Source organism: Miscanthus floridulus, chromosome 18 (genome assembly GCF_019320115.1).
Source record: "Miscanthus floridulus cultivar M001 chromosome 18, ASM1932011v1, whole genome shotgun sequence".
Classification (NCBI taxonomy): Eukaryota; Viridiplantae; Streptophyta; class Magnoliopsida; order Poales; family Poaceae; genus Miscanthus; species Miscanthus floridulus.
Genome location: NC_089597.1, coordinates 133,772,647 through 133,784,661, shown reverse-complemented (window position 1 = coordinate 133,784,661; position 12,015 = coordinate 133,772,647). Strand labels below are relative to the sequence as shown.

The 12,015-nt window shown below is 49.5% G+C and overlaps 1 protein-coding gene and 1 pseudogene across 1 annotated transcript; one reads left to right on the top strand and one right to left on the bottom strand.

Annotated features, from left to right (window-relative positions):
• Positions 1-6,852: 6,852 nt before the first annotated feature.
• On the bottom strand, positions 6,853-7,949 carry LOC136523561 (uncharacterized). Its single transcript, XM_066517203.1, has one exon. The coding sequence runs from the start codon at positions 7,916-7,918 to the stop codon at positions 6,986-6,988; it is 933 nt and encodes a 310-aa protein (XP_066373300.1). The 5' UTR covers positions 7,919-7,949; the 3' UTR covers positions 6,853-6,985.
• Positions 7,950-9,430: 1,481 nt separating this feature from the next.
• On the top strand, positions 9,431-11,386 carry LOC136524735 (uncharacterized protein At3g28850-like; annotated as a pseudogene).
• The last annotated feature ends 629 nt before the right edge of the window (positions 11,387-12,015 follow it).

Below are 12,015 nucleotides of genomic sequence, written 5' to 3'. Positions count from 1 at the left end.
CTCTCAAACAACGCAGGTCCTGCCGTGCTTCAAATGTGTCCTTAGGCTTTCCATACACACCCATGAAGCCTAGCAGGTTCACACAAAGATTCTTCGTCAGGTGCATCACGTCGATCGAGCTACGGACCTCTAGGACTTGCCAATAGGGTAGGTCCCAAAATATGGACTTCTTCTTCCACATGGGTGTGTGACCATTAGCGTCGTTTGGAACAGGTTGGCTGCCATGTCCTTTTCCAAAGACGACTTTCACATCATTGACCATATCGAGTACATCCTCACCGGTTCGGTTGCGAGGCTTGGTCAGGTGGTCTGCCTTTCCTTTAAAATGCTTGCCTTTCTTTCTTACGGGGTGATTTGCAGGAAGAAATCGACGATGGCCAAGGTACATGACCTTTCGACATTTTTTCAAGAATACACCTCTAATATCACCAAAGCAGTGTGTGCATGCATTATATCCCTTGTTTGACTATCCTAAAAGATTACTTAGAGCAGGTCAATCATTGATTGTTACGAACTACAATGCTCGCAGATCAAAGTGTTCCTGTTTGTACTCATCCCACACACGTACACCTTCTTTATTCCACAAAATGAGAAGTTCATCAATAAGTGGTCTTAGGTACACATCGATGTCATTGCCAGGTTGCTTCGGGCCTTGGATGAGCACAGGCATCATAATGAACTTCCGCTTCATGCATAACCAAGGAGGAATGTTGTAGATACTTAGAGTAACAGGCCAAGTGCTATGACTACTGTTCTGCTCTCCAAAAGGATTGATACCATCTGTACTTAAAGCAAACCTTAAGTTTCTTGCGTCATTTGCAAACTCCGGGAATTCTCTGTCGATTGCTCTCCACTGGAACCCATCAGCAGGGTGTCTCAACATATTGTCTACCTTACGGTCTTCTTTGTGCCATCGCAATAATTTTGCATGTTCTTTGTTTCTGAATAGACGTTTCAAGCATGGTATTATAGGAGCATACCACATAACCTTGGCAGGGATTTTCTTCCGTGGACGTTCGCCCTCAACATCACCAGGGTCATCTCGCCTGATCTTATACCGCGATGCATGGCATACCGGGCATGCATCCAATTTCTCGTACTCTTTGCCATGGTACAGGATGCAGTCATTAGGACATGCATGTATCTTCTCGATTTCTAGCCCCGTAGGATAGACAACTTATTTTGCTTCGTAGGTAGTGGCGGGCAATTCATTGTCCTTCGAAAGCATCTTCTTTTGGATGTTTAGTAACTCTCTAAATCCCTTGTCAGATACACCATTCTTTGCCTTCCATTGCAGCAATTCTAGTGTGGTTCCCAACTTTTTCTGCCCTGCATCACAAGTTGGGTACAACAATTTCTTGTGATCTTCTAGCATCCGATCGAACTTGATCTTCTCCTTTTCACTTTCACATTCTCTTTGTGCGTCACGAATGACCTGACAAAGATCATCAGCCGGATCATCTTCTGCGGCTACCTCTTCTTCAGCTTCTCCCATTGCAGTATCATTGAAGCATGCACCATCGGGAATAATATCATTGTCGTCCCATTGTTCTTCTTCACCTTCTTCCATTACAACACCGGTTTCTCCGTGCTTCGTCCAACAAATATAGTTTGACATAAAACCTGACTTGAACAAGTGTGAATGAAGAGTCTTTGAGCAAGGATATTCCACCGTATTCTTACATATGGCACATGGGCAGCACATAAAACCGTTGTGTTTGTTTGCCTCGGCCGCACGTAACAAAGAATGCACGCTGTCAATAAACTCTTGGGAGCGACGATCAGCATTGTACATCCAATGCCGGCTCATCTGCATTACATGACATAAATACCATATTAAAACCTAGATCATAATTAATTATTTATACAACATGAGTGCCACCACAAAAGGTACAAATTTATGAAAGCATCGCTACAATGTAGACAATCCCAACTACCACTAAAAGAACTAAAGCTAAAATACATTTCAGGAGCACAAGGATTTCGCGACCAATCTCAACTAAAACAGACAGATCCCCCGATTATGCAACATCTTTGGGCTTCTTCGGCTGGATCACTGCCTCATTATCCGTCGTATCTGCCTGTTGTGCAAGATATTTTTGCACGAGTTCAACATACTCTTCCTCCCAGTAGAAGCCTGAACATCGTCCACTACCATCCCACTGAAATTAAAACAAAAAATTAGAACTTTAATCACAACCATCATGAAAATAGGTATAAACTAACCATAATCATTAAATACGATAAAATAACTCACATTGCGATCCGGACACTTGTACAAGATACGATCCTTGTTGGGACTCTCCTTCTTCACTCGGTACTCCATCACAATCTTCGTCTCATCATGACACTTGCCGCATGGAATGAGAGGGAGGCCCGGCCTAAGTCGCTTTGGAAACCTATGAGAGGCCGAGGACCCGGAAGCAGTTGCCATCTACTCTCTAAACTCATTTTTTAATACACTATAAATTTCTCATTTTATAAACAAATAAAATTAACAAACTATAAAATTATCTATATCTCTAAACAATGATATTTTTAATGGTCATTGTGTTCTCGTCTTTTACTGCGGCAGGTAAGTAATTCACATGATATTTCCACAAATTAACAGAAGAATGGGAGTGTACACACATAACAATCGATTATCGTTTATATTTATATATATATACTACTGCGACGATATCAGGACATGTGAACAAATAACCATCCGTACTAGTTGACCTTGCTTACGTGATCATCTCGGCGAGCATTTCTCCACCGGACGACACCGTACTTGGCCACGGAAGAGCTCCAATTCTACGAGGAAGGGAACACGGTCTTCCACGACTGTTGCCGCTCTCCCTCGTAGAATCAAAGCTCCTCCTTGACGTCCGTTACCGCTCGGCAGAGAACATGCTCGCCGAAATGAACACGGTCCGCTAGTTCAACTAGCACGAATTTTCTATAATTTTCTAACTATTTTCTAAGTTTTTCATTTCATAAAAAGTTAAAATAAAAAGTACGGTGATTGACAGACTACTGCGACGATATCAGGACATGTGAATAAATAACCATCCGTACTAGTTGAACTTGCTTACGTGATCATCTCGGTGAGCATTTCTCCACCGGACGGCACCGTACTTGGTCAAGGAAGAGCTCCAATTCTACGAGGAAGGGAACACGATCTTCCACGACCGTTGTCGCTCTCCCTCGTAGAATCAAAGCTCCTCCTTGATGTCCGTTACCGCTCGACAGAGAACATGCTCGCCGAGCTGAACACGGTCCGCAAGTTCAACTAGTACGGATTTTCTATAATTTTCTAACTATTTTCTAAGTTTTTCATTTCATAAAAAGTTAAAATAAAAAGTACGGTGATTGACAGACTACTGCGACGATATCGGGACATGTGAATAAATAACCATCCGTACTAGTTGAACTTGCTTATGTGATCATCTCGGCGAGCATTTCTCCACCGGACGGCACCGTACTTGGTCAAGGAAGAGCTCAGATTCTACGAGGAAGGGAACACGGTCTTCCACGACCGTTTTCGCTCTCCCTCGTAGAATCAAAGCTCCTCCTTGATGTCCGTTACCGCTCGACAGAGAACATGCTCGCCGAGCTGAACACAGTCCGCAAGTTCAACTAGTACGGATTTTCTATAATTTTTTAACTATTTTCTAAGTTTTTCATTTCATAAAAAGTTAAAATAAAAAGTACTATCGCTGAGATGAACACGGTCCGCAAGTTCAACTAGCTACTTTAACCTTCTTTCATGTAAATATGCAAGCTTGAAGTGATTTTGAGCTCAAATTGCTTACAAATAAAAAAAACCACAATAAAGAACCATATATATATAGTGAACAAAATGAGATAAGACAATGGTGAAAAATGAGAGTATGAGATTGGTAACCTTTACAACTGAAGAATCGACGGAAAAATCGAAGAAATCGACGGAGGAATCGAAGAATGGATGGAGGAACAATGGAGGGAGGGAGGAAGCAAGAACACTACTACAGTGAGCTTCAAAATGTGCTGAGCTCGGGCTCGGAGAAGAAGGAGACGGCCGGAATATATAAAGGAGGGACCTTTAGTCCCGGTTGGTGGCTCCAACCGGGACTAAAGGTAACTTTCCAACCCCGGGCGCAGCCACGGCCTGGGAGTAGACCTTTACTCCCGGTTGGAGCCACCAACCGGGAGTAAAAGTATACCTTTAGTCTCGGTTGGTGGCTCCAACCGGGACTAATGGTCCCTGCCACCTCTGTCTGGCGCAGTAGCCGTTGGGCAGGGACCTTTAGTCCCGGTTGGAGCCACCAACCGGGACTAAAGGTATCTCTAGTCCCGGGCGCAAAAAATTCCGGGACTAGAGCCCATTTTAATCAAGGATCAAAGATCTGTTCTCTACTAGTGTCATATTTCTAGGTCCATCTTTTAGTACTAGAGGATAAGAGAGTATCTTAGCTATTTGAATATAATCACCAATTGCAAAATTCAAGATGGCAGCTAACCACCGTATTTCCAGAGACAGATTTGATTCTAGCAAGGACAAATTTGCATTGCACGAATGGGTAGGTCCCATCAAACAATAGCTAGTCCAGTTTGTTTATTTACTGCAAAGTCTAGAAATCTTATCAATCCGTATGATCCTTATCTGTTGGGTTTCCTAGTTTAGTTTTAGTACCAATTAGCTAACAAAGTGAGCTGTGCAAATAGTGGGTAGCTAGGTTTTTTTTTCATTGTATAACCATTACTCCATTAGCTCTTCTTACTTAAAAACAATATTTGATAAAAAAAATGTTTGTTTGTTTGTTTGAATTTAATTGCCATCTCTCAATGTTTTATTCCTAACTGCATCCATCTACATGAATTTCATACATCTATTGTCACCCAATTTCTTGTCTTAAAGACCTCTCCTCCTCCCATTTATTCCGCTCCTACCACATGGTTGTGTAATTTCTGCCGAGGCTAGGTTGAAGTAGCCTTTAGTTCTTTGACGAGATGTGTAAAGAAAAATCTAATTCTTTGGACTTCTTGTAACTTTAAAATTTGAATCATCCTGTACCCTACAATCCATAACTATCTTTTTTGCCCTTAAACATTACCTGAATCATTCTAATACTGCTCATGCTTAGTGGAGCCACTATTGCCCGGAGAATATGCTAGCCGGCCCTGTCACCACACACAAACACATCCATTGGCACAAGCATTCTAAAATAAAATGTGGAACCATCACCAACATCAGTGAGTAGCTAATCTCTGACCTACTATTTATACCACTCTACAATATTGTTGTGAACCATGCATGCTATGACCATATTTGTTTCCACTTATGACCAGCTTCTCACAAAGAAAAAAAAACCCGACTATGTCTCTTGCGTTGCTCATCACGAGATTCTCATCCATGTGCTTGCACAAGGAATCGATCGACCAATAGCCTGTAAGATATCAAAAGAGTATATGTTTTTTACAATTTTTTAATAACATCAATTGACTGAATATGTTTTCTTCTCCTTGGTTATCACCATGAAAGACATCAAAATTTGAGCCAAGATCGTTGTAATAGACACATTCCATTTAGTTATTTCTCCTTTGTCGACATTGATGATGATGCTATAATTTTCTATTTCATTTCGATCTTTCTAATAATAATTTGTATGGACTTTTAATTCATTTTGAGATCAAACTATTAACTTTCATAATATTTTACTTAAAATTTTATTTTATCAATTGTGTTTTGCTTGGAGATGGAGTCTTTATGTAGACATTTTTCTTTCCCATTAGATCAACCTAAAATCCAATATTTAATGTTGGACCTTTTCTTTTTTCTGATTAACACCGGAATTTCTAGACCCTCTTGGGTGAATCTAAGTGGCTCTTTTTAACATCGTTGTATGAATACAATAGATATATTTTATCTATTTGTGATGGAGCTTTACTCTATATGGTTACCCCACATACTATGATAATACAAACATTTCACATTAGTTTCATCACAGGTGACCAATGTTAAGTATGTAAATATATTAACTATGGGCAACTAGTTTCGTTGGTTATCTGGTAAAACTGTAAAACAAAATGTACAAATTGAACTAGAAAAGTACAATGTTCATCCTGTCAAATAAGAGAAACAGAAAGGGAGCTAAATTAGAAGTTCAAATAAAAAAATTTGATACTTAAGATGTATATAAACCACACTGATAGAGAAGCTGAAACAAGTCATTTTGATCCATGCATATGTTTTAGCAGTTTTTTAAACCATCTAGGGGCTTAGAGGCAAGAGCTATGCATATATGACTGTGTGACCATCGTGCCTAAATTTATCATGTTCATCAAAGCCTAAATTTAAAATACCTCTGAGTAGTGGTGCATCGTGCCCAATGACCGACTCTGTGGCCACCTCCTTTTGTTTAGTTCAATGTCTCTGGGATCTTGGGCAATGTTCAATAGAATAGGTGCATTCATCAGTTTTGTCTCTCGTTCGAACGCGCAATAGTGATGTGTCATCAGGAACTTGATCTAGATCCAGATCAGAGCCATGGCTTCACTTAAGAATAGTGAAATTGCAGAGATCTTAATAACTTGAGCAATTTGCGTTGATGGAGCCTGTTCTCCCTCCTTCGCTCACATCCATAGATCAATGGATTCAAAATTCAAATGAGCATTTTTTTTGGATTATAAAGTATTTTGTATATGCACCGTCCGTCAAAGAGATGAGTTTAAGCTTATGAACACGAGTGCCGATCGATTTTGTCCTATGAAATATAATGTACGCATATCACAGTTCATAGGAATGCAAGCATTTGAACAAGAGCCAGATAAACAAGCTAGAGGGGGTTTTTTTTTTTTTTTGAGGGAACTGGAGTGGCGCTAGAGCTTTTTTTTCGTTCAATAATCTGTATGTACACTTGCATTTTTGTGTTAACAATTTTCGTTCAATAATCTGTATGTACACTTGCATTTTTGTGTTAACAACGACATCTTTGAGTGTTTTGATGGATGTCGAAAACAATCACCATGTCTGGGTGCGAATGTTGAGCAGTGCAACTCTAGCGTGCAGGATGCTCCTGAACACCTTGTCGTTCCCGGCTTCCATCTCGGCGATGCACTCGTCAAGCCGCTCCATCTTCTCTAGCGCAGCCAGCTCCCTGTCCTCGTCGGAGGCGGCCGTGGCCTTGCTGCTCCTGGTGACCAGAGACATGAGCGTCGCCGTGGCCGCCGGTTTCTTGGAGGAAGCAGACGCGGCGGCCGCGGTGGCGGCGGACGACACGGCCTCGAGCGCGGCGAACACGGCCGCGGACGCGGACGCCGCGGCGGCCAGGGCCTCGGCGAGCACCCCGGACACCTCGACCTCGGCGACGCTGGTGGCCGCGGGCGCCACGGGGAGTAGAGGGAGTCTGGCGGCGGCGCGCGCGGAGGACGCGAGGCGGGTGAGGTCCTTCTCGGCGCTACGCTGGGCGCGGACAGCCGACGCGAGGCGCGCCGCGTCGCGGCGACGGAGCGCGGCCTGGGCCTCGGCGGCGTGGCGCCTGAGGTCGAGGAGGGTCTCCCGGAACGCGCCGTGCGCGTCTGCGAGGGCGAGCAGGCCGTCCAGGAGGCGGTCCGAGAAGGCGCTGGCGGTGGCGGTGGCGGTGGCGGTGGCGAGCGCGGCGCGGGGCTCCGGGAGCACGAGGAGCTCGGCTAGCGCGGCGTGGAGCCTGTCGAGGTGGGCGAGGCCCGCGGACGGGGTGGAAGTGGTGGTGCAGGGGTCGGCGCCGGCGGTGGCGGCCCAGGCGCGGACGGCGCGGGTGGTGGCGTGGAGGTGCGCGAGCAGCGGGTGCGCGCGGCAGGTCGGGAGGCTGATGGAACGCACGTGGCGCGCCTGTTTCTTGGTGGTGGAGGAGGAGGAGGAGGAGCGCGCCGGGCTCAGCGGGAAGGAGATGGAGCGGCCGAAGGCGGGCGCCATTGGAATGGGTCGTTGATGGAGGATGCCTTGCTTGCTCTGCAGCCTCAGCTCGTTGTGGAGAGGCCGGGGACGAAGAGGGGGTATATAAAGCGGAGGCGCCGGCGCGTACGTGGGGGTGGGCGGGTGGCGCTTGCAATGGCATGCGTGGTTGGTGGCGCAATGGCAGGAGGCAGGATCCGCGAGGGACGGGGACGCGTGCATGGCTGCTACACGAACGAGCACGTGGAGCTCGATGGGTCGCCTGCTGCTGGATCGGGGGGGTGGGGGGTGGATCTCTCGGCTCTCTCTCTCTCTCCAGTCTCCACTGCCCTGCCGCCACGCCACCACCCATGCTTCCCGTTGGACGCACGCCATGCGTGTGTCAGCGCTCTGCACTGCGGCAGGGGCAGAGCATGCAACCGCGCGTCGGCGGCGACGCTGTGGATGGCAGGATGGGGACTGGATGGGCCAACCGGCCAACGCCAATCATTTGGGATGGGCATCGCGATCTGCTCTCTCTCGCATTGTTCCGTGGGTGTTGGTGTGGTGGGTGGTGCATCGGAACGGATCATGGCCTTGCCTGGGGTCTCTCTCTGGCTGCCGCAGCGGCAGGGCAAGGCGATGCATGAGATCCGCCGCTGTCCTGTTGGTGAACGACCGATCGATTTGCCGACCGGCCGGTGGTGTGCACGCTACCCGGCCAGTACATGCTTCCTTCTCCTTCTCCATCACACATTCAGACAACAAGATGGTGGTGCACTGGTTGTTCAAGCTGCGTGCGTAGCGTACGTGCCTTGTACCAGCTGTGCCAATGCAACTGTGTATTTCATTTCGTGCTTCCAGGCGCTGCTTATTATATGTAACAATATTAAATAGTATAATGCGCGCATGGTTGATATGCTTTATTTTGTACAGAGTAATATGCATCGTAGGCACTTCAACTTGTCTTGAGGTGCCACTTAGATCCATAAACTCTTAAATCGTACTTCTGGCACCCGAATGTTGTTTAAGTATGTCACTTAGGTGCATAACTCATCGGATCAAGGTTTTGGCCGACGTGACATGAACGGCGTGGCGCAAGCGCACGTGAGCCTGCTTTTGGGGCGTGCAATTAAGGACCTGTTTGGCAGGGCTCCGGCTCCCGCCCCTATTCACCTGTCGGCCGCCCACGGACCGACAGGGGGCTACTGTTCACCGGAGCCATTTTTCTCTCTCCTCCTTTCCTCTCTCACAGACACCGCCGGAGCTAGAGAAACTCATTTTTCGGGCTCCGCGGCTTTGGCTCCCCCTGGCACCTATCGGCCCGTGGGCGGCCGACAGGTGCGGGAGCCGGAGCCGCCGGAGCCCTGCCAAAGAGGTCCTAAGCAGAGAGCCACCGTTATCCAGGCTCGAGAGCTCTAGATCCTTTGGTTGCAACTGCATTGTGGATTTGTGGTGCCGTTGATCGAGCCGCGCGTGCATATGCACGCGAGCACGGACGACGCAGGCGGCAGGCTAGCACGCGCGCCCGCGTCGTCGCGACGTGATCCGGTGATGGGGTGCGCGACATCCACCAAAGCGCTACGTGACATGGTGTGGGTCGGCGCCGACGCCCATGCGCGGCGGAGCTTCTCGCTGCCCTCCGTCGACATCCAGCGTCTGCGGCTGAGGGCTGTGTCGATGCTCAGCACCCTCGGCCTCGCCGGCAGCGCCCGTCACTCCGGCTCGTGCAGGCACGCGACGCTGTCGGTGAAGGAGATGATGAAGGGCGACAACGACCACGCCGCGGACGCGGGGCTCCTCGGCGACGACGCGGCGAAGCGGCCCCTGAAGCACTGCACGCCGACGCTGACATCGCCCAACGAGCCCGAGGTGATCAACGCGTGGGAGCTCCTAGCGGGGCTTGAGGACGACGTGCCGACGGCGCGCGCCACGTACAAGAGTCTGTCACTCGATGAGTCGCCGCAGGAGTTCGCCTTGGAGGCGCCGCCGCTGCCGCAGTGGATGCATGCCGACATGGACATGCCCGTCGCCTTAGACTTCGACCCGGAGGTACTGTCCAGATTCCGGGAGGCTCTAGAGGGCACGCCGCCATCGTCGGAGCCTGCGGTTGTCTCGTCCGCCGAAGACGAGACACCCAGGGAGCAGGAACAGAAGGACAGGAAGGACGCGGAAGCATGTGAGGTACGGAGCGCTCGAGGCTTGGCTGCGCCCCTAGGCTAGGCTGGCCGGGCTCGCGTCGTGCGCGTCGCTGGTGCGCGTGCGCATGCAAAGCAACCGGCTCACCGGCACGATCCCCATCGGGTTCGGCAAGCTGCCGTCGCTGCAGCGGCTCGAGCTCGCAGGCAACGACCTGTCGTTCATCGACCTATCTCACAACCACCTCCAATACTCGCTGCCGTCGAGCCTCTTCACGATCCCGACGCTGCAGAGCTTCTTGGCATCAGATAACATCATCTCCAGCGGCTCGGGTTCACGAGCGCCGACGTGGTGGCGTGCATAAAGGAGGCGAACGTGGTGGGCATGGGCGCGACCGGGGTGGTGTACAGGGCAGAGCTCCCGCGCGCGCGCCGTGATCGCCGTGAAGAAGCTGTGGCAGCCAGGGTACGTGCACAACTACGCGGACGCCATGATGTTGTACGAGTTCATGCCCAACGGCAGCCTGTGGGAGGCGCTGCACGGCCCGCTGGAGAAGCGCGCTCTGCTAGACTGGGTGTCCCGCTACGACGTCGCCGTCGGCAAATGCGGTTAGGAGCATGGCCACCCCGTCGCGCGCATGCGAGCTCGACGGACGTCGCGCCCAAGCCGGACTGTGTTCATCCTACTACCTTGAAGTCACCTGCAGCTCCCCTTCAGGCTTGCTCTTGTTCTGCACGACTGCACTGCTAAAGCTGCAGGCTGCTCGTCTGCTCCAGAGAGAGGCGGAGTCAGGCTCTGGGCACAGCACGGCAGCAGAGCAGGGCCGGGGTGGCTGGCGACGGCGTGGTGTAGGCCGCCGCAGAACCGGGGAGCGCTGGGGCGGGGACGAGGAGTCACCGGGGCATGGGCTCGCCGGGGAGCAACCGCGCGAGGAGGGCAGGGCTGGTCTCCGTGCCCGCATCTTGCACAGCTACGGAATGCGTCTAGACGAGCGCGACGTCTCCATGCGCGCCGTCTTCAAGGCCGAGCTCGTGGAGCTCCTCGGGCCCGGCTTTGCAGGCGCCGCGCTCCCGCGCGTGTTCGTTGACGGCCAGTACCTCGACGGCGCCGAGGACGTGCACTTCCTGCACGAGGCGGCCGAGCTCAGGCGCGCCCTCGCGGAAGCTCTGGTACATGGAGGCGTGCGCCGCCAGCAGCGACGTCCAGTTCGTGCCGTGCGAGACGTGCTACGGCAGCTGCAAGATCTTCGTCGAGGAGGACGACGCGGGCGACAGGTATCACAATGTCGGCGAGTTCCGGCGGACGACGCAGGCTCACGTGCGCTTGCACCACGCTGTCCACGTCACGTCGGCCAAAACTTTGTTCCGATGAGTTATGGACCTAAGCGACATATTTAAACAATATTATGGTGTCAGAAGTACGATTTGAAATTCGTGGACCTGACACTACTCTTTTGTATATATATCCAACAAGTCAAGTCGTTGTCCATATCCATACACATGTTTTGCACACTCACAACGGCCATCTGCTGCTGCTGCATGCTACCTCCTCCATGTAAGAGTATATATCCAGAGCCTTGCCTTGTTCAACCGCCTGCAGCTACCGGATCCGAGTATCCGACGACGTGCACATCCATCTTCAAATCATATTTTTTTGAAATAAATACACGGCACGATAACTATATGCTCCAATGGTAGTTCCATCTTATTACATGTGCGCTTGCATTTTTCTTTCCTGCATATTCGGCAAAACCTCGTCCCCTTTAGAAAAAATGCTCGTGCTTTGCAACGGGACGCATGCATGATGATTTATTGTATGATTTTCATACCAATAGTAATAAACTATATGTTTTATTAAATTTATTAATTGGGCATGATCCAACCATAAATAAATAAAAAAAATTGAGCCTTTTTCTCTGTGTGCCATTATGAAAGATGCTCCAAGCTTAGAGGCCACTGAAAAGTTCAAACGCATCCTGGTGTCATGACACTTTTTTTTTT

Bases quoted from the DNA above. Each gene is read 5' to 3' on its own strand.
- LOC136523561 (XM_066517203.1), bottom strand. From the start codon at position 7,918: ATGGCGCCCGCCTTCGGCCGCTCCATCTCCTTCCCGCTGAGCCCGGCG.